This window comes from Asparagus officinalis, chromosome 7 (assembly GCF_001876935.1).
Source record: "Asparagus officinalis chromosome 7, Aspof.V1, whole genome shotgun sequence".
NCBI classification, from domain to species: domain Eukaryota; kingdom Viridiplantae; phylum Streptophyta; class Magnoliopsida; order Asparagales; family Asparagaceae; genus Asparagus; species Asparagus officinalis.
This window is the reverse complement of record NC_033800.1, coordinates 14,458,237-14,480,989: the sequence shown is the minus strand read 5'-3', so window position 1 is coordinate 14,480,989 and position 22,753 is coordinate 14,458,237. Positions and strand designations below refer to the sequence as shown.

General features: G+C 42.9%; 3 protein-coding genes across 3 annotated transcripts; 2 read left to right on the top strand and 1 right to left on the bottom strand.

Moving 5' to 3' along the window:
• On the bottom strand, positions 9,813 to 10,632 carry LOC109850135 (transcription repressor OFP17-like). The gene has a single exon (XM_020420064.1). It carries the CDS (start codon positions 10,564 to 10,566, stop codon positions 10,048 to 10,050), a length of 519 nt encoding a protein of 172 aa, XP_020275653.1. The 5' UTR covers positions 10,567 to 10,632; the 3' UTR covers positions 9,813 to 10,047.
• On the top strand, positions 14,175 to 14,489 carry LOC109846716 (acanthoscurrin-1-like). The gene has a single exon (XM_020415960.1). It carries the CDS (start codon positions 14,175 to 14,177, stop codon positions 14,487 to 14,489), a length of 315 nt encoding a protein of 104 aa, XP_020271549.1.
• Positions 14,559 to 15,886, top strand: LOC109846714 (subtilisin-like protease SBT1.8). Its single transcript, XM_020415959.1, has 3 exons — positions 14,559 to 14,592; positions 14,649 to 14,795; positions 14,916 to 15,886. Exons 1-3 carry the CDS (start codon positions 14,559 to 14,561, stop codon positions 15,884 to 15,886), a joined length of 1,152 nt encoding a protein of 383 aa, XP_020271548.1.

Genomic DNA, 22,753 nt, shown 5'->3' with positions numbered 1-22,753 from the left:
CCATATTGGACGTAGTCAATGATAGGAAAACACCAATCTCGGGACTCAGACCCAATTTGAGTTGAATTCACCTCCTTAGCGTTTATGTTTCCATCATCTTCCTCTTCAATATCCATCTCGTATATGGGTATGCAGAGTTGATGCGTCCTTACTGTGACCAATAGTTCACTAGTGCTGCCAGTGCATTCGCATAAGCGTTCTGGAGACGGGGGATGTATTCAATAAAGAATTCTTCAAAAGAATCTGCCATTTTGATGGCTTCCTGGTGGTACGGGATCAGGTCTTGGTTTCTGACTTCATACTCTCCACGGACATGATTGACTATCAATTGCGAATTCCCAAAAGCTTCGAGATATTCGACCCCCAGGTCCTTGGAGAAACTGAGTCCAATGAGAAGCGCGTTGTACTCGGCTACGTTATTAGAACACGGACTAGTCAGTGAATAAGCCCGAGGCATCACATGCTTCCCCGGGGAAATTAAGACAACTCCAACTCCGGAGGAGACTGTAGAACATCCGGGGGTTATTGCCCTATTAACCGCCCTCGAAGCACCATCGAAGTATAATTGCCATACTTATTGGTGCGACGTAGTGTTAACCTCGTGGGTTTCATCCGGCAAGTCATCATATACTTCTGCCGTATCCGTGGTTGGGTTTGTCGCCAAAAGATCACAAATCGCTTGTCCTTTGATCGACTTCTGCTGTTTGAAGTGCAAATCATATTGGGACAAGAGAAGAGCCCATTTCGCTAACCGCCAATTCATAGAGGCCGGTTGCGTCATAAATACCCGTACTGGATTAACATTAGAAATGACGTAAATCGTTTGTCCAACCAAGTAATGCCGCATCTTTTGCATTGCAAATACCAATGCGAGGCATTCTTTCTCAATCATCGGGTATCGAGGCTCAGCGCCTATCAAGGTCCGACTTAGGTAATAGACTGCCTGTTCGTGATCATTATCATCGTCTTGTGCTAGTGAGGCACTTATCGAGTGGTTCATCGCCTTGAGATAAATCAAGAACGGTCTACCTGATTTTGGTGCAACGAGAACAGGAGGATTCGTCAGATATGTTTTGATATCTTCGAATGCTTTTTGGCAGGCGTCGTCCCAAATAAATGACACCCCTTTCTTGTTTAGTTTAGAGAATGGTTGGCACTTCCCAGAAAGATTTGAGATGAACCGCCGGATGTAAGCTAAACGCCCTTGCAATCCTCTGAGTTCTCTTAGATTTCTGGGGGGTTGCAGTTCATATATCGCCTTCACCTTATCAGGATCGATATGTATACCTTTAGTGGTGACGACGAATCCAAGGAATTTTCCGCTGGACATTCCAAGGAAAGATTTAGTGGGGTTCATCTTTAATTGATGACTTCGCATGAGATCGAACATCGTCTTCAAGTCCTTGATGTGATCTTCTTTGTTGCGGCTTTTTACAACCAAATCATCAACGTAGCATTCGACTGTTTTCCTGAGATGTTCTTGGAAAATCTTAGTCATTGCTCGCTGGTACGTGGCGCCTGCATTCTTTAGACCGAAAGGCATCACCGTGTAGCAAAAGACACCAAGGGGCGTTCTGAACGCTGTATGCTTCTCGTCATCTGGGTGCATCTTGATTTGGTTATATCCTAAAAATCCATCCATAAAAGACATTCTCTCAAATCCACATGTATTGTCGATAATGACATCTGTGATTGGGAGAGAAAAGTCGTCTTTTGGACATGCCGTATTCAGGTCCCTGAAGTCGATGCAAATCCTGATTTTACCGTTCTTCTTCATGACTGGAACAATGTTGGCTAGCCAGTCTGGATGTTGCTCCTCTCGGATAAATCCTGATTCGATCAATTTCTTAACCTCTGCCTCAATAGCTTCCATAATCTGCGGACGAAACCGTCTTTGCTGTTGCTTGACAGGTTTGGCATCCGGCTTGATATCGAGGAGGTGCATTGCTACATTAGGGTCGAGTCCTGGCATATCTTCATAGTTCCAAGCGAAGACGTCAATATATTCCCTGATGAGAGCAATTAATTCCTCCTTCTCATTTGAGGGAAGACTATCGCTGATGAATATAGGCTTCGGGTTGGCCTCGTCACCCATGTTAACTTGGACTATTTTATCTTCAGTGGGGGGTTCCCATATGCTGCTTTGGCTGGAATACGAGGACCTCGATCGAAGTATAAACCTTCTCCGAGTGTGAAATCATATCCCTGTTTTTCCATGAGCTTGCGCGCTTCCGGACTATACTTAGATAAATGCCGACCAGGTTTGTCATCATTCTCATTTTCCCTTAAGAAATGATCTGGTAATGGAGAGCTTTTTCCTTTACCGTAAATCACTTCTTTTTCACCTCCTATTTTGGTCGGGATGACCAGGGTTGTTCCGAAAGAATGCTGGAGGCGTTCCTTCGCTATATAGGACGATCGAAGCGGCATATATAAATCGGGATTATCATACAAATCTTTTATCACATCATCAAGAGACAGGGAGTACTCTAAATCATTATTTATTTTATTATTGGCAAGTTGCCAGTTACAACTACCCTCTGACGTTTGTTCATCGTCAAGGTTGATTACAAAGGGTACAATGTCGTTTAAAACATAACCTCCATTGTAATCAAATCCGGCTTCGGTATCAGCTTCTCCTCCGCTGTCCGTGCCTTGGGCCGATGATTCAGTATCGGATTCGTTACCATAAAGGAGAGAATCAGTGAAATAATTCTCATACCCTTTGAATGGTTGCTTATCTGCGACCACCGTCCTAACCCTATTATCAGTGTCGACATATTTCAAACACTGATGGAGAGTGGAGGGAATTATAACGTTACTATGGATCCAAGGCCGACCCAATAGTAAGTTATACGAAGTTTCGGCATCAATCACATAACATGTGACTTCCGTCTTTAAATCACCCATTTGACACTTTATCCGGATCTTACCCAAGGGTCTTGACCCGCTAGTGTTGAATCCATAGATAACAGTGCCCGTGGACGCCAACTTGCTAACTGGGATGCCGAGGAAATGCATCAAGCGAAGCGGCATAATACTCACAGCAGAACCCGGATCCACTTGGATTCGGTTGACTTTGCTGGAGCCAATGTACCCGATGAAATATAGCGGTCGATCGTGGTTCGAATTCTTCGTCTGCATATCCTCTTTGGTAAAAGTAATGCAGGGAAGGTTCTTAGTCGCTATGTTGCATTGTTGACTCAGCGGTTTCGGCTATTCAGGCACCGGATTGATTTGAGTCAGAAACACTTCTGAATTGGCCAAAGCTTCTTGCAAGGCCTCCCTAGTTTCCTTGGACAACCGCAACAACTCATACAACGTTATCCGTGCTGGAATGTTGGCTAGTTGAGCCATTACATCGAAGATTTGCGGAGTTTTCGAGCTTTCCGGTTTGTCTCTTCCAATCGGGCGACTAAAACGAGACTGCTTCGGATTCTGAACCTCCTGGGGATTCTTCTCTTTCGGTTTATTCACCGGCTGTCATCGAGCCTCTTCGCCCGGTGTAGGACTCGAATCACCCCCATCTCCATGAGAGTTTTGGCTGGTCCCTGTTTATTCACCCCCTGCTCACTAGGTGGTGGATAATTGTAGTGATACTCATTTCCGCTTCTAGTGGCGAAGACTTCTTGTTCTTCTTCGGAGAGCGGGAAAGTAGGAGCTTCATCGCCATCCTCCTCGAAGATTACGGATGTAGCATTGCAGGACTTACCTTTACCCTTTCTTCTCGAGGAAGTCGCCCACTGTTCGTCTTTAATGAGATCAGGATGAACCCAGAGGATTTCACCGTTTGGGGCTGTGTGTGGCACAAGTCCTTTTTGGCGCTGTCCATGTGGGTCATCGTTCACTGTCTTTATTCCTACTTTGGTGATGCGCTCTGGTTTGAACCATGTTGTGGGCACCGATCCAAAGCTGATTAAAACCGCATTTTCTCCAACATTCTTGGACGGCTTCGGGGTTATGACCCCTACATCAATTAGCGCCTGAATCTTGTCCTTGAGGTGGTAGCACGACTTGGTAGGGTGATGGACCGCTCTATGGTATGTGCAATACTTCGGATCCGTCACTTTACTAGCCCCTTCTTGATCCACGACCGCTGGCAGCTGGATTTTGTTATTCTCCAACAGGTACTTAAAGATGCCAAGAACTTCGTCATCCTTGAAGGAGTACACTTTAGGAAACCTCGGCTCCGAAGATTTCTGCTTCTGTTGGCGCTTGTTGCTGCGGCTGTTGCTGAGGTTGCAATTGGAAAGTTTGATTAGCATCAACTGCATTAGCATGTGCCTTACCTTTCCCTCGTGGGACGAAGTTTTGTTGCGGAGCATTATTCGCCTGTTGGCCTCTTTCCGCCTTCTTCCTTCTGAGGAACCGCTCGGATTGCTCTCCTCGGACCTTCAAATCCTTCCATGTTTTGGACGGTGCTGTCCCCATTGCTTCCAACACATCCAGTGCGAGGTTGTTGTGGCAAGTCTGTAGAATAAACTCCTCAGTGATCGGGTCCCGGCAGTTCATCGCCTTGTTTCGGAACCTCTTGATGAAGGTGTCAACTAATTCCCCGTCCTTCTGTTTCTCATCAAGCAATGACCCGATGGATATCTCGGTGTCGTCGTCGAAGAAATTGGCGAGGAACTTAGTCTCCATGTCATCCCAGCTGTTCACGCTTCCTGGCTTGAGGCGGCAATACCAATCGAAGGCGGCTTCACGAAGAGTGCCAACGAAGGACCGTACCATCAGAGGCTCATTACCAGAGATAACCCCCAGGTGCGATTTGAAGTAAATCAAATGCTGAGTAGGTGAACCCATCCCATTAAACGGCGTGAAGTTAATTAGATTGAACTTCGCCGGATATGGGATCGATTCCCATTCTCTTGGGTACGGACAAGGAGACAAGGAATGCCCGTCTTTTTCATCTCTTGAGCGGAAATCAATGTATTGATTTTGCTCTCGAGATTTTTAATCTTCAAGTTTTCACCTGTGTTTTCGTTAGCATTCTCATTACCACCCCCTGCATTGACGGGAGGATTATTGGTATTATGAGTCTCATTCGCATTTGTATCCTCATCTTCCAGATTAACCGGGTTACGACGACTTGGCTCGCCTTGCTGGTTCGTCAATGCTTGGATTTGTTGGTCATGCATTTCTCTCATGTTCTGCATGGCCATCTGCTTTTCGAACCTGAAGGTCTCCTGTTGTTAGCCATAGCATCTTCAAGCATCTTGACCACTTGTTCCGCACTTATCATAAGTGCCTCGCGGGGTTGTCCCTCGCTGGATACCGTATTATCTGATGCAACCGCGGAGCCGGCATCAGATTCTTCATCTTCTGAAGGGAGTCTTGTCCGAACCCTACCATGGGTTGATCGCTTGATGGTTCCGGACTGCAGACGGGTTCTAGGCCGGGATGCTTTCAGAATCGACTCGAGATTATCCCGTGCCGATATCCCCTTGCTGTTCATATTGGTAGTGACTCTCGGAAATTCTCCGTCTTCGACTACCGTTCTTCTTCGTCGGAAACGCCTAGGCCTTGGTTTTGGTGTTTCTGTACTGAGTCTTTCGAAAACCGAAACTCTTTCGGGGACCGCCTTGATGTAGTTGCACTCAGACAATACTGCCCGAATGAGTTTGGAACAGGGGTATTGAGTTTCCTGTTCTCGGGGACTCCTCTTCCTGGTTTTACTCGTACCCCCAACACGATAGTACAATTCGTCTGCTTGACCTACGGAGTAACCTATCGTGTGTTGGCACGACTTCTCAGGTATAACATTATCATCATCAGATGATAATGTTTCCTTCTGAGGGTGAACTGCCTTCTTTGGGCTTTCAAAAGTTACGCGCCTCGAAACATGCCTTTTTGGGCGTGAGTTCTCAGCGGGCTCCTGGACTTCAATGCGCAAATTGGTGCGCGTAGCTGCCCTGATTTCTTTGTCATGTTGGAGGTGACGGCGACCCCCAGCTTGTTGAGTCGTTCTGGGCTTCTTCATCTGGCCCAAACGATCTTGAACAGGAGCTTTGCATCGTCCTTCAGGAAGTGGACCGAGGCGCTCCAAAATTGGCTTCTTCCTTCGGGATGATTCTGCATGATCTCCCGGAGTAGCTATGGGAATTCTCGGCGACTTAGCTTGGTTCGCCGAAGGTTGAACTTTGGTTGGAGGCTGCAAAGGTTGCTCCTTAGCCTTAATCGCCGCTTCAGACTTTGGCCTCCAGACTTGGCGGGTTGGTGGCGGTTTCTTCGCCACCTCCTTCTGCAATCTCCTGTGGGCTTCCTGGACTTGAGCCCGTGCTTGCGCTGACATTGCGCGGCGCTTACGAATGCGCTCCTCAAGTGTCGAACGATTCCGTTTGACACGGACACATTCGTTCGTTGGTGGCTTGGGGAAGTCACCATTCATCGGTGGTTGAGGCTGTTTGCCTCTCCTGCTCTTCAGATCCGCGTGATAGCGGACTCCGTCGGTGGACTCTATCGCCTTTGCGAGTTGCCGTGCAAGGCGTTGACGTCGCCTCTGGCGGGCTCTCTTCGAGAGAATGATAACACCCTCAACAGTGGAGACATCGGCGGGAGTAGGGTTGACCTGGTTGGAGGTCGGCGGAACTTCACCCGACGCAACTATGGCGTCAGCTGGGGTGAGAGCTTCATTGGCGTTCTGAACTTCTTCAAACCAACAAACTTTTCTCCTGGAGGAGAACTTCTTGGACTTGCGAGGGGAGGTGGATCCGGACGAGGATGACAGATACTCCTCGAACTTTTGCTGGTCGAATTCATACTCGAACTCCTCCTCGACCGGGATTGAGATCCGCAGCTGCGACGCGACGATCTCGGAAGCGAGATCGTTGGCTCCCACTGTGGTCGCCAGATTGTTCACGGGAAAAATCATAACTTTCATTGACGTCATTGTACACTCTTTAGTAATTGTTTATCGATTACAAAGATCCGGTCTTTTTATAAGATCCGGTTACAACGTAATCAAAGAAAAAATAAAAAGATTACAACTTTCCTTTTTCGAACGAATCGCGAGATCCTGTTTTGCGGTCTCTCACTTTTGTGGGTTCTTCGCCTGCGCCGGGGTTAATCCATGGACCACCGCGGGTATTATTTCGCAAAGGAAATAATAGCCGGGGGGGATTAATTCACCAAGGAAATAATCGCCCTCTCGGGATCAAAGGCCAAGCTTTGATCCGGAGTATTACTTCGTGTAGATCTCAGATCTGATCTCTCTCTCTCTTTCAAACTCCTGCCTTTTGTGACGTGGATGCTCACCAAGAACCAGATCTGAATGTCCAAGTCTTCAAGTCTTCAAAACTCCAAAGTTAATTCTCAATTCGGCAGAGTTTCGGCTCCAAAAGTTCCAACCCTCGACAAATGAGCCATGCCCCTCTATTTATAGGCACTCAGAACTGTGCCCGGGCACAGATCTGGCCGGCCACCTAGAGGTGGCTCGGCCACCAAGCCACCTAAAGGTGGCTCGGCTTTGGCCGAGTCCTCCAGGTGTTGTGCCGTTTTGCCGTTTTTCGATTTCGCTGTTGATTTGGACTCTGATTTGTTGATCTAAATCCTGATTTGGCAGTAAATCTGCCTTGGCGTTCGAGTTCGAATCCGTTCTACGGTCAGATGACTCGTTGACTTCCCGAACCGTTGGCTTGATTCCGCACGCGAATGGATGCATTTCGTTGCTTGCGTACGATTCGTTAACCTCGTCGCCTCGTTAATCTGCTTCGTTGTGTGTCACTTGGCTTCGGTGTTGTGGACTGACGCTCGTGTTTAAATACGTCACCCGATGGTTCGTCGGTTTGTGCCGAGCTATGCTAAGGGACCTATAGGTAGTTTTATACGCCTACATCCGTCTCATGCCCAGAACTGTCTGTAACCTTCAAAATACATTTTTAGTCTATTTCGATCGGTTTCTTCTGTTCCAGAGGTTTCTAACTGCCTATATATAATCTACAAACATGGTTAGACCGTTATTGACTGAAGATAAGGCCAAATCACTCATTCTTATCCAAAAAACCTCCCAATCAAAGCCTATAAGTACAGGCCTAGGGGCTCATTTCACAGGGGGCGGATTTATTATCAAGAGGGAGAGGTGCTACCTGATTGAGGAGTCAAAGGAGCACGAATTTCAGCGAGGGTTGACAAATCTTGGTGAGTTCTTCAGCATAAAGAAGGAGACTTCGAGAGATCTGAAGCCCGCTTCCCCATTTCCTTGAGATCAGGCTTGGTCTTGATCTCAAGAAGAGTGCTGATTTCGCTTGGTCGATCTCAGCATTTCAAATCAAATACTTCCTCGGTGAAGGCGAAGCTCTATCGAATTCTCCATTAACTGGATCCGATCCATAGGCGGTCCACGGATAAGCCCCAACACAGGTAAAGATCCCGCACAAGCAGAAGACCAATAAACAATCTCCCTACGTTTGTTTTGATGAGAGTTGCAATTTTTGTTTTTATTATGTAAAGGTCTTATAAAAAGACCGATCTTTTTGAACTCGTTGTAACGACCAAAGTTGTAATGAGTTATACAAGGTCTTATAAAAAGACCGATCTTTTTGAACTCGTTGTAACGACCAAAGTTGTAATGAGTTATACAATAAAGAAAATAATTTTTGACCGATCTTTTTGAACTCGTTGTAACGACCAAAGTTGTAATGAGTTATACAATAAAGAAAATAATTTTTGACGAAAACAATCATGAAGGCATCTAATTGGGACTACATGTGTTCTGATTTAAAGTGCGAAAGAAATAGAAGACTCTAGCGGGAGAGACAAAGTTTCAAGACGACGATGATATATCTTCAATGGAGTTTGGGAATCAAATCTAAGGTGGAGATTGTTGGGATTTTGTCTTTGATTCTCTGCGTAACTTCATGAGAATTAGATAGGGTTAGAGTTCTATCATGATTAGAAGTTTAGGTTCTATCATGATTAGGAGTTAGAGTTCTATCATGATTAGGAGTTTGGGTTCCATCATGATTGGGAGTTTGAATCTTATTTTAATTAGGAAGTTATGCTAGAGATAGGGTTTTGGTTTTCCTATATATATTCTTCTATTGGTGGAGGAAAAACCATGAAGAAAAAAGCAGAGATGTAGTAGATGAGAGAGAGAGAGAGGGTTTCGTAGTCTTTATCCGTGCAAAAGATTACAAGGAGTGGGCTTTAGAGAGAATATGAGAGTTGATTATGTATGTGAGGTTGAGAGATTGAGAGACGAGAGTTGAGTGGTTCTCTTGTAGTTCTCCCTGATACATAGTGAATTTCTCGTATTGTTGCCCCGTGGACGTAGATCGAAGTTGGTCGACCGAACCACATAAATCTCGGTGTTCTTTTTCTTGATTGTGGTTGTTCTATCTTATTGATTGGGGTTGGATTTCGAGTTGTGCATATCGTGGTAGACGGGGAGAGTAAAATTCCCCAACAAATACATGTTATCAGACCGGTAGAACCCAAAAAATTGAAACCCTACAGAATTACATCATAATTATGATTGGGTCTAGGGAACAATCAACGTGGTGCATCTACGGTTTTAGCGACGCAGCTAGAAACCTAACCATAATCGATGAAAAGAAAAGAATAAAACACAAAGAATTTATACACAAATACACAGAGATTTAGTTAACAAGTTTTAGCAATCAATTTGATTACCTATGTTGTTTAAGTACAACAGATTCAGGGTCCACTGCTACCACACCAAACTCCTATGTCATAGTAAGAGTTAAGAGTTATAATTTTAGTCTAATAAGTCCCCGTTGGTCGATGACCCTCATGAAACCTTGACTCGAAAAATGTATCTTTTCTTTAAATCTGATTTACAAATTTATGGCTGTTAAGATTTGAACATGAGCTGCTTTAATATCATGCTAAAGGGCTCTACCACAAAACTCCAAAGTTGTGATGAGAATTAAATGTTATAATTTTATACTGTAACACCAAATAAAGAAAAGAAGAACAGAGAATTCAAAAGGGGAAGACTGAAGACAAAAGAAAGAAAAAGGGTTCATCTCATCTCATATTGTCATTGTAAAGCCACGGCCACCCACATAAAAACCTTGGTTTAATCCTTCATTCATGCATAGAATCATCAAGCATTTCATACTGCTTATTACTGCCCAAAAACAAATCCTTACACAGCTCTCCATAAAACCTACTAACCAAATCCACAAACACTGGAGACTTCAAGCTATTCCAACAATAGAGAAGCTCCTCAACATCATTCAAGTCCCGTACCTTCCCTTCTTCAACAATCATCTCCACCAAATAATTCTCAAAACTCTTACATGCTTCATCAACATCCTCACCCTCCTCAATCAATTTGATAAAAGCCGGAGTTATTGGTGAAGGGAAGGGAGCTTGGTCTCTCTCATTGAAGCTCTTTAGCTCCATCACTCTATCCATCTCTTCTCTATATTTCTTGAAAGGCTTAAATAGAGATTTTATGGATTGAAATCTCCTTCTTCGGTGACAATGGAGTTTCTTCTTCAAGGTTTGAATTGAGATGGGTCTTTTGAATGAGAGCTTTATCCTTGAGAAGAATTTGCAGGGCTTGAAAAGAGTGGATTTGAAGGAATTGAAGTATGGCATGAGGGAATGATTGGGGAGTAAGTTTGAAGTAAAAGAAGAGGGAATGATTGTTTTTGTTGTGTTTGTTAGTTAGGAAGAAGGTGGAGTTTGTTGGAGGGAAAATTGGATATTTTGAAGTTTTTATAGTGGAAAGAGAAGAACAAGAAGTGGTTAAGTGGTGGAATTCATGTTTGCTCCTAAACTTTATTTTAGGAATTGATTTACAAGTTGTTGTTGTTATTGGACTTTGTGGCTGTCATGACATATATGATATATCTAACTAAAGAATACTTTGGTTAGTGCTATCATGATATAGAGATTCATGACAAAGTTCAAAGTTCATTCAACAAACATCCTTAAAGAGATTATTTGCTAGATCGTTATTGTTTTATCATCAAATGCATGATATAACTTATATGGGTAAAAAAAACACAATTCATGAAAGAATATAGTGCTATTTAGATTAAAAATGAACCATAAATCCATAGAAATGTAATTAAATGATTATGATTGAGGATTCAAATTCTTGGACGAAGGAGGTGGGATTTGTGAGGAGAGAACATGATGCAAATCCTTACTAATGATTTTTCTTCAAACTCGGGGGCATAAGCTCTAGGTATTTATGTTAACTGATTATTGTTGGCAGGGTTGCATTCAGTCCGAATACGGCTTGGATATGATATATACTATATTCATATCCGCTTACTTATCACAGATATGAATACTGTTGATGTTAATAATCACACATATGATGTATTGAATGTGAGATTGAGTGGGAGCCACTAACTTCTCTGAATATCCGATTTTGGGGTTGAGTTGCTTCCTTCCTACACGTGTAACAAATTGTAAGAGGACGGAGACTAGTTCCCCCGTTGTCTTTCGATTATTAAGTCAGTGATGTACTTGAGTGGGAAAGTGATGAACTGTACGCGTTCTCTAGTGGAGAAATTCTAAGAAATTGTTTACTTCGCATTTGGAATAGCTTTCCTTTTTATAGCCATGCAAGAGGGGTAGTCTAGTCTTTTTGGCCGAGCCTGAGCTGGCGGCTAAGTCAACATCGCCTTTACAGGTGTCGGTCGTTGAGCAGTCACAGGATGGACGTTGTCACTTTGGCATTAATGAGATGAGATAGACGGCGCACGAAGCCGGTATGGTTCGATGTGTTATAAATAGTGCCAAGGATGGAGAAACGATGGCGCCTGCAGCATTTAATGTGATGTCGATGCATTGTCAGCAGGGTGTTCGAGGTCGAAGTTGCCTTTTGACTTGTATTGAGGGGTGCCGAGAAGTAACGCATTTCGAGTCGACGCAGCAAGACGCTAGCTAATTAGCCGGTTGAGGGATGCTTAATTAGTCACCTTTGATGAGAGGACCGACAAGTATCGTCATTCGAGTCAACTTCGCGAGACGTCATTTCAGCGAATCGACTAGGTCGACCCTGACTGTCCTAATTGTCGAGTTGACTGAATAGTGCATGACAGAGAATATTCGCTGTTGTCGACAATGGGTTATAAGTTGACGACTGAAAATACCATAACAGATACAAATATGGATATACCCCAGTAAGGAAATTTTATATTCATATCTACTAAAATTGGATACATATAAATATGCGGATATATGAGCGAATATGCATGCGGATACAAAATAGATATGAAAAAACTAGATAATATTGAAAAAAAACATATGTAGATCATGTGATACAAAAGAGTTCATTAATATGTTCATTATATTTTCAAAAAACTAAGATTAGACATCTTGATCATCAAAATTAACCTCAACTACATAGTCTAAGGATTAAAACTATTGTAACAGTATGACTAATATGTATTTGGATATTTTATATACGGCTCTAGATATTTTACTATAAAATCATATCTGTAACCATATCATATCAGCTATAAATTTGAGTAACCATATTGGTATTCTGAAGAAAATGGTTATGGATGGACTTCACGTGGAGGCTGGACTTGTGTACTCTATGATAGGCTGTGGGTCTTCCAATTCCAAATCTACAACAGCTGGTTACGGGCCCAAAGTACCTCTAGGCTCAAAGTCTACTAAAGTAACGAGTCTATTTATTTATTAGTTTATTATTTTTTTAGGAATATTTATTTTGTGTATTGATTTATAGTTTTTGAGATAAGTTGCCAAAGATAAAGTTCAAGGAAGCATCCATACTGTAGTAGTAGAAAATGTCTAAGGTCCAGCTTGAACTTATCATTGTCAAGTCTTTGTCTGAAGTCAGCTAGGCCTAAAGCCCCATTCGTAAAAGCCCGAGGTACATCTTAGCCATAGCCCAAATATCAAAAGTACACATTTTCAGCCCGCATGAGTCTCTTGACTAGCAAGAAAAGCAAAGTTTGTTGCAAGATAAAACTCAACTCTATACTTACTAACCACAACTGTTAAAGTTGTAATCTATAAATTATAGGTATAAATTTCAAAACAATAATAGTCTAGTTATAGAAAGGATCATTTGTAGAACCGTCTTACTACTTACTATCAACTTGGTCATTATAAAATGTTAATTTCAAACAAAATAAACTTATACCAAAACAATAGTTATAGCTATTGATACATCAAACCTATGTGTAGTAAGTACGTGTGACAACAAAATCCAACAATTTTTCTAACAAAAATTACTTCAAAACAAATAGAATTTAATTCTCACAAAAGCCTAAGAGTTCAAAAAAAGATTAATTTCATGGAGAGAAACAAACTATACCATATAGATATAGGAGAGAGAGAGAGAGAGAGAGAGAGAGAGAGAGAGAGAGAGAGAGAGCGCACAACTAGCTCAAAAACGTGGGCACCACGAGTCATGCACAGGCTCAATGCCAATGGATTTCGGGTCAAAGACGCACATGGCAACCAAACCGCGCGCCTTTGAAAGATGGGATTTCTTTTCCCCTTGGCCAGCGAAGATATTCCTTCTTCATTGTATGAAATCAACACAAAAAAATTCCAAAGGTTAATAAATTCTGCTTTAAAATAGCTTAAAACCAATTTATTGGCTCATTGACCTTCTCCTCTTCTTTCTCTCCAAGAGAAAAAAGGCCACGTGGGAACTTCGGAAAAGCGGAAAGGACTAGTACTTCATGACCTCTTCCACGTGGGATTATTTAATTGAGAAAGAAATTCGAGTCATCTATCGAATTGCTTATATAGTGATAGGCAAAATGGCCAGATTGGTATATTTTGTAGAGGCTTGGTGACAAATTGGTATATTTTCTTTCAGTTTTGTCAGATTGGTATATTTTCTCAACTCCGGCGCCATATAGACCTTAAATTTGGTCAGAGTTACTGTTCCGGCCAGTGCTGATGGGATTTTTTGCAAAAAAATCCTCATCAAATACAGTTTCCTGCTCTTACCCCCTCTCCCTCATCCTTCTCATCCTCTCCCTCCTCCTCCTCCTCATCCTCTTCAACCTCCCCCTCCTCTTCCTCCCTCCTCCTCCATTCGCAACAAACCACCACCAAGCCAAAACCCTAGACTAAACCATAAACCAATTCACAGAGTACAGTGTAGTAGCAATCAAGAACCCATCAACTGCCACAATCTCGCCTATAGTGTCCATGATGATGTCCTACTCTGAAGCAGGGATCACCGATATCTTCGTTATCCGATGGCACATGTGCTTGAAACCTTGACATCGAGGGCCGTCGAAAGACAATCGGAGGAAGCTGATGAAGCTGGAGTTTTCACCGGAGGGGAAGAAGAGCCTGGCAGCGAAGAGATCGGAGCGGGAACGGAGGGCGCAAAGGTGGTTGCTGGCAATGGGGTCGGTGGCGGGAGAGAAGGAGCAGAGGACATCGGCCGCGAGGGCGGAGCAGGAGGAGGAGGGGAGGAAGGAGGAGGAGTCGAGGAAGGAGTTGACGGCAGCGAGGACGGAGGAGGAGGAGAGAGGCGGAGGGATTTGGAGGGAGGGGAGGAGAGATAAAGTCGGCCACGGCACACATACCGCTTCGACCACTGCAGGTCGCTAATGCTAATCTGTTCGGTTTTGCAAATGGAACTGCTCGAGGAATGGCAACTCGAGCCAGGTTGGTTATGTACAAAGCTTGCTGGGGATTCTATGGATGACCGGTCTCTGACATAGTTGCTGCCATCGACGCTGTAGTCAATGATGGTGTTCATATCCTCTCTCTGTCTCTTGGTGGAGGACCTGAAGAATTCGATGTTGATGCTGTCGCTATCGCCACGTTTGCTGCTGTTCGCAATGGCATATTTGTCGCATTTTCTGTAGGCAATAGCTGGTGTCGCTATCGCCACGTTTGCTGCTGTTCGCAATGGCATATTTGTCGCATTTTCTGTAGGCAATAGCTGGCCAGATGAAGGATCTCTCGTTTTGTCGCATTTTCTGTAGGCAATAGCTGGCCAGATGAAGGATCTCTCGTTAACATTGCTCCGTGGATCATGACGATCGACGCTGGATCAATCGATCGCAAGTTCCCTACGCGTTTCACGCTAGGGAACGGTGAAGTCTACATTGGACAATCTTTATATCAGCAATCACCAAACTTTATAGGATTTGCTCCTCTTGTTTATGTGCCGCAATGTTTGATGTCTGATACAGAAATAACACAACTCGTCAAGGAAAAGATCATCGTATGTGAAAATGCATTTGTTGAGCTCGATATGAAAGTGGATAAATCCAGAGGTGTCAGTCTGATCAGACTCAATGGCAATTATAGCGGCGAAGGAGTTATCGTTAAAGCATTCACATTGCCAGGTTTGACATTAGGCTACTTTGAAGCACAGAAGTTGATCAAATACATAAACTCAACCTCAAATCCAAGAGCTTCGCTTCAATTCGATTACCAAACTGTTATCAGAGAAACCCGAGCTCCAACAGTCGCTTGCTTCTCATCGAGAGGTCCTAACTTTATCCAGCCAGAGATTCTCAAACCTGATATTCTTGCTCCAGGCATGAACATCCTTGCTTCTTGGCCTACTGAAACTCCTCTAACTAGAAGCTTGAAAGATTTGAGACGTGCAGGCCTCAACATAATCTCCAATACTTTGATGTCCTATCCTCATATCGCTGGTGTCGCTACGCTTCTCAAAGCAGAACACCCAAATTGGTCGCCAGCAATGATTCGATCAGCGATGATGACCACAGCGTTCCCACTCGACAACAGCTATCGCCTAATTTTCCTCGACGAAAACCTAAAGCCTGCGAATGCACTAGCAATCGGTGCATGCCATGTCGATCCTGAGAGGGCGAAAAATCCAAGGCTGGTGTATGACCTAGGAGTACAGGATTACATCAATTTTCTCTGCACAATGAATTACACCGAGACACAAATTACGAGGTTCATGCCAGAGCCAAGCTAGTGTTCGAAATTTGGAGGAGGGGTGGGAGATCTCAACTACCCGTCTTTCGTGGCGATATTCGACGCAGAGACAAAGGAGAGGACGTTGACGAGGACCTTGACGAAGATCTCGGAGCTGCTCGAGATGAACTCGCTTCCATCGCAGAGAATGGGTGGAGGTGGAGAGGGCTGAAGGAGGAGGAGGAGGAGAGGAGGGAGGGGGAGGAGAAGATTGAGGGGATTGGGAAGAGGGATGAGGAGGGAGGAGGAGGGAGAGGATGAGGAGGATGAGGGAGAGGGGGAGGTTGAAGAGGATGAGGAGGAGGAGGAAGAGGGGTAGGAGCAGGAAACTGTATTTAATGAGGGTTTTTTTTGAAAAAAATCTCATCAGCACTGGCCGGAACAGTAACTCCGGCCAAATTTAAGGCCTATATGGCGCCGGAGTTGAGAAAATATATCAATCTGACAAAACTAAAAGAAAATATACCAACTTGTCACCAAGCCTCTACAGTCAACCCCTGGGTGCATGATCTACTGTTCATGAATAGTAGATCATGCACCCAGGGGTTGACACCTCACATGTCCCCTCTTCGGTCCCATGATTTGGGGTCCCTGTAGAACAACTCTTTTTTAAATGAACGAATTTAAACCTGAGTTCAAATATTCATATCTAGAGCTTTTCGAATTCAAGCAAGAATACTCGACATTTGATAAATAATCACAAATATTTATCAAATATCAAAATATATTTATGTTATTAAATTACTTAATTTTTAAATAGTACTAGATTTCTAAAAGCTAACTTCTATTAGAATATTCTTTGTGATGTGACGACTTTAAAATGGAATATATTATCTGCATAGCATAATACAAAATGGAAGGTTTGACAAATAGCTCTTGTTTTGTTTTGTTGCTTGTAGAAAAGAGCACTTGTTGTCGGTGAGCTTTTCCATCTATAGGAATAAAACTCATGCTATTCTACCATCTCACGCAAATAATCCTCTTCTTTGTTAGAATTTGACTAATAGCTCTCTTTGAAATATAGCTTTTCTTGGAATAAGTTACATCGTACAAAATAGTATTTTGTCAATATCGTCTTTCTCTGTCTCCAACAAACTTGAGGAACACATTTAGCTTAGGAACCTTTGGCAAAGATAAAATTGTGTGTGAAGAGTAGATAGTTAACTAATTATGGATCGAGGAGAAAGCATCCAGTGTTTCATATTCATAGCATTAATGGTACATTAAAGAGATATTTGTCTTTGAATCATTATACAAATCTCTAAGTTTATTGATTTAAGGAAATTTATCCTTTTATGAACCATTATTTCAATACACTGGAAAGTTGAATTTTTGAGTATGCATGTCTATTAAGATTGATGTCAATAATACTACGTTCTTGTTAGTAAATTGGAAGAGCAAAGTTTTGAAGATTGACCAAAATTTTCATGCCGTACAATCTCCATCTACTAACTAAGGAAAGTAGTGACAAAAAACTCTTTAGCATATTTTTTAATCACCAATTAAAGTTTTAGCAGTTGGTGACTCTTCCATCTAAAGAAAAGCGAGTCACATACGAACTTGTCGAGAGAAAAAAAAAACTATAGTTTAGCTCCCAAAGTCACGGTAGCTTACGTTGTGGGATCCAAGTCTCTGTTCATTTAACTACATTTAGAGGTCTTATAGATATAATAGTTTATAATAATTGTGAATGGTGTCATATGTTAGGCTTTATCAAACATATCCATGGATCTGTGTAGTTGATGCTGAGAATCAGCGGTCCGTGTCCGCTACTTGGACGGCTAACATAATTGCTAGCTCGTTAATGCAAGGTACATTTGTCTACTTAGACCAGCTTTTTTAATATGAACCGAACCACCGGCTCAATTGGCAAACCAAACGTTAACTTATATGCTACTATGTAGAGAGTATTCATCTTATCAGAACATTCACATATTGGAAAAGTTTTCTAAGTCATAAAAAATATAAAACTTATAGACTACTAGGTAGAGAGTATTTGTCTTATCAGAACATTCACATATTGGAAAAGTTTTCTAAGTCATAAAAAAATGAAGAGAAACTTAGATATTTTAATCGATCACTCTGCAATTTAGAGGATGTTCTGATAAGATTTGTACCATTAACTAGGGATATAAAGACATCATATCGTCAGATCCAAATGCACGAGAGTATTAAATGAAAAATGCATCAGGGACCCAAAAACATGGGACCCTACATGTGACAGGTGAGGTGTCGGCTCCCTGTCCCAAGACAGGGAGCCGACACCTCACCTGTCACATGTAGGGTCCCATGTTTTTGGGTCCCTGTAGCACTACCCGTATTAAATTTGTTACCGAGAGATAAATCAGGGATCATGTCGATTCTGTGGGTCACGGAAGCAAATGCTCCACAGTACTCCTTTCCATTCTCAACAGTTCATTTGTTGAAATCGTGATCCTGAAATCACTCTCGTGGAATAAGTATATACTCAATTATCATAAGAAAGAGAGCCATGCCGTTAGTTAAGCAGCGACTCATTTGGGTGAAACCTCACCAAACAGAAAGTCGTCCTTGTCCTGTTCAAAGCAAACCAGGAGGTCCCACATCGCACGTGCTTGGTTGTTGGATCCCACCCACGACTAGAATTCCTTCATACGTGCGGTCCATGTTTCACGGACGACTGCTGCCGCTAATTGAAAATGGGGATCGAGCCAGTGCAAACGCACCGTCGGCCGTTTGTTCGGTCGGCCCTTCCTACGGAATCGTGTAGTCCTCTCAACGCGCCTTCTCTCCGCACTGGCTATTCTCTCATGACGTCACGGTACCACCGGCTTATTTAAACAAATAAGGGTTAGTTAGGGGTGCAAGATGGATATGGATACGTGCACAGATATATCTGCAACTGTATTTGTATTTGACACAATGATAAACTGAATCCTAAATATCTTAACGACCGTAGTTCTAGAAAGCAATTTAGGCACATGTCTAGACTCTCACGCAGGCCAAGTGAGTACTTAAGCTGACGCTTTGGTCTTGGGAGCACCTAGGGTAGCATAGTTTGTTATGCGGACTGCAAATTAAGCTTAGGTCGTGGTCTAATTTTCTCCGTTGTCGACTTCACCTGTTGGGGGCAGAGTCACGCTCTCACGCCGCGAAAGCGATATAACCGGAGAGAAAGCCCTGACTTTTGTTGTCACAAAAGCTCAAGTCAACCTCTATATTCCCGTTTCACAAAGGAAACAAGAATAGAAAGTGAAATATCTTAACAAAGTAAAATATACAGTCTTCATCTCATTAGTTCTAGGACTGATTTATCGAGGGAACCTACAAGCAATAGCCAAACACCCAGAAAACAGTAAAGACACGAGATTTATGTGGTTCAGCAAACTTGCTTACGTCCACGGGAAGGGTGAGAGGAGATTCCACTATGAGGAGAACACTGACGACTTGTACAATCCAGAAGCTCATCTCAAAAGAAGAAGATTTAATTTTTACCCAAAAGAAATTAACCTCTCTCTTGTAAAATCTCTCAAAAGCTCTCTCTTTTTCTCTCCTCAAGATCTCAAATCTAATCCTCCTGAAAACTCCTCAAAACAACCGACTAAAAAACCCTTTGTTTTCCCTCGTTTTCTCCCCTTCTATAGCCGAAAAAACTCTCTATTGTTTTCCCACACAAAACACTAGAAGAGAACAGTCCTATTTATAGGGAAACCCGCTGGGAACTTCGGCTGCGAATCTCGCGGTGAGATATTACCCGAGACACCTAGGTTGATGGTGTGGCCTCCACGCGTGTGGCCTCTACGCGTTCATAGCACCCTTGTGGGTGTGGCCCCCACACCTGCACCTGTCTCGCATAGTTCTTCATATTGTACATCATTTGATAAACTTGCAATTTTGGACGAACACTAGAAAACACCGCGAGCATCACTAGAGAGATCTGAAACATCAAAGAAGTCCAAACTAGGCCAAACTAGCTATGCCACTTTACCGCGGCTGCCTACGTACCCTCCACCAGGATCAAGCTAACCGTAGTTCAGAATTTGTGCTTCATATAGTCTCTACCTCACCCCATCACCACCCCGAAGGGCCATAATGCCCTCTTGGGTAGTTCAACACGGGCTGATATGAAGCAAGTCCAAGCAATGCTTAAACTTACTACCTATGACCACCTTGGTTAACATGTCTGCGGGATTCTCATTCGTGTGCACCTTCATGAGAGAAATATCACCTTCCTCTATGACATCCCGCACGAAATGATACCTGACATCGATATGCTTGGTACGAGCATGATGAACTTGATTCTTCGCTAAGTGACTCGCATTCTGACTGTCACACCACAAGTTCACGTTCTCCTGGTCAATCCCCAAGTCGTCTAGAAGACCCCACAACCACAATGCTTCTTTCACTCCCTCCGTCATGGCCATGTACTCAGCCTCTATAGTAGAAAGTGCTACTGTAGCCTGTAACATCGATCACTAATTAACTTAAGCCCCATATATCCTGAATACATAACCAGTAGTAGATCGCTGTCTATCTAGATCACCCGCATAATCCGAGTCCACAAACCCATCAATCTGATATTTATCTCTACTAAAACACAGACTCGTATCAACAGTAACATTCAAGTACCTCAGTACCCACTTCATCGCTTCCCAATGTGCCTTTACTGGATTTCTCTATGAATCTACTAACGACACTGACCGCCTGTGAAATATCTGGGTGTGTACACCCATTGCGTACATCAAGCTGCCAATTGTACTAGCATAAGGTACACACTCCATGTGTGCCTTCTCTTCCACTATAGTGAGAGATTATTTACCTAAAAGCCTGAAGTGTGGAGCCAATGGAGTCACCACAGACTTAGCACTTTGCATCCCGAACATTGTAATCACCCGCTCTATGTAGCCCTTCTGACTCAAGAACAATCACCAATTAGCCCGCTCTCTCCTAATCTTCATACCCGGTATTTACCTTACAACGCATATGTCCTTCATCTCGAACTCTTTACCAAGTTAAGATTTCAGCCTATCTATCTTCACCCTACTCTTCAAAGCAATAAGCATGTCATCCACATACAAAAGGAGATAGATATAATCACCTCCACGAAACTTCTGAATGTAAACACAACAATCATAATCGCTTTGGGAAAACCTATGCTTCAGCATGAATGAGTCAAATCACTTGTACCACTGCCGAGGAGATTACTTCAGTCTATAGAGTGACTTCCTCAAGTGACATACATGATGCTCATTATCCTTAACATTGTAACCCTTAGGTTGATGCATATATATCCCTTCATCATAGTCTCCGTACAAGAAGGTCGTCTTTACATCGAGTTATTTCAGCTCAAGATCACCATGACTAACAATACTCAATAGCACCCGAATTAAAGTGTGTTTCACCACTGGAGAAAATATCTCATTGTAATTCATACCCTCTCTTTGTGCAAATCCTTTAGTCACTAGCCTCGTCTTGTACCTTGTACCACCAAGCTCTGAAGGATTTTTCTTTCTCTTATACACCCACTTACAACCAATAACTTTTTTTTTACGGGCAATAGGACCACCTCCCATGTTTGATTCTTTAGAAGAGATTTCATCTTCTCCTCCATTGTAGCCAACCAACTCTCACTATCCTTGTCCCGAATAGCTTTCTTGAAGGAGACCGGCTCATCTTCCTCCACCGAGAGTGCATATTCCACCAAATTAACTTGTTCATAGTGCTTCAAGGGTTGAACAGCCCCTAGCTTTAGTACCTGCTTGTATGCTCGTCTTGGTCTAGTGGAAACTAAACTATCCTCGAGCTGTTGTTTTTATAGTGCTTGTGTATTCTCTTGCTGAACATCCTCCTGCTCAAGCTCATCATCTACCTGATTTCCCACTTGAGCATGACTAGAACATGGTTGGTCTTTAGGTTCTATCTCAATAACCTAGGACTTTAAAGTCCCAAAATCATCATCCTCGGGCGCCTTAGCAATCATGGATTTCTCATCAAAGGTAACATCCTTGCTGATCACGAACTGCGAATCTTCTGTATATCAAAGACGATAACATTTTACACCCTTTGCATACCCTAAGAATATCACCTTCTTGACCCTCTCGAACTTCTAAGCCTCTCATAATCTGCATGCTCCCCTGACCACACCCTATAGGGTGTATCACCATCCAGTGTAGAATGTGGAGAACGGTTCACAATATAACAAGCTATCGCCACCGCTTCTGCTCACCATTGTTTGCCCAATCTAGCATAAGATCGTATACTTATTGTTTTCCCGTAATGTTCGGTTCAGCCTCTTCGCGACCATATTCTGCTGTGGTGTAGATCTGACTGTCTAGTGTCTAACAATGCCCTCCTGATCACAGAACTTCTTAAAAGTACCATTTGTATACTCTGTACCATTGTCAGATCTCATTATCTTCAATTTCTTGTATGTCCTGTTCTCAACCATTGCTTTCCACTTCTTGAATATCTAGAATACCTCATTCTTATGCTTAAGAAAATAAATCCAAGCATACCTCGAATGATCATCTATAAACGAGACTAAATACCTAGAACCACCATTGGAAGTTGTATGAGCCGCACCCCACACATCTGTATGCATATAGTCTAATATACCTCTACTCTTGTGATTACTTTTCAAGAACTAGACCCTGTGCGCCTTCCCATACACACAATTCTCGTAAAAATCTATACAAAGTTTCTTCAGATTCTTCAGCAATCCCTCCTTACCAAGCAGATCCAGACCCTTCTCTAACATGTGCCCAAGCTACCTATCCCATAATCGTGTGTGCTCACATGGGTCTCCACCACTTCTTTCAGTTCCAATCACTGCATCTCTCGTCACTGTCGTACCTGAGAGAGTATATAAATTACTGTGATGAACATCCTT

What these genes read in the sequence shown, in the direction of transcription:
- LOC109850135 (XM_020420064.1), bottom strand. Translation starts at nt 10,566, where the DNA reads ATGCCATACTTCAATTCCTTCAAATCCACTCTTTTCAAGCCCTGCAAA.
- LOC109846716 (XM_020415960.1), top strand. Translation starts at nt 14,175, where the DNA reads ATGGCACATGTGCTTGAAACCTTGACATCGAGGGCCGTCGAAAGACAA.
- LOC109846714 (XM_020415959.1), top strand. Translation starts at nt 14,559, where the DNA reads ATGGAACTGCTCGAGGAATGGCAACTCGAGCCAG. An exon ending in GGAATGGCAACTCGAGCCAG is followed by an intron (nt 14,593 to 14,648) that starts GTTGGTTATGTA and finishes TCTCTGACATAG; the next exon opens with TTGCTGCCATCGACGCTGTA. An exon ending in ATTTGTCGCATTTTCTGTAG is followed by an intron (nt 14,796 to 14,915) that starts GCAATAGCTGGT and finishes CATTTTCTGTAG; the next exon opens with GCAATAGCTGGCCAGATGAA.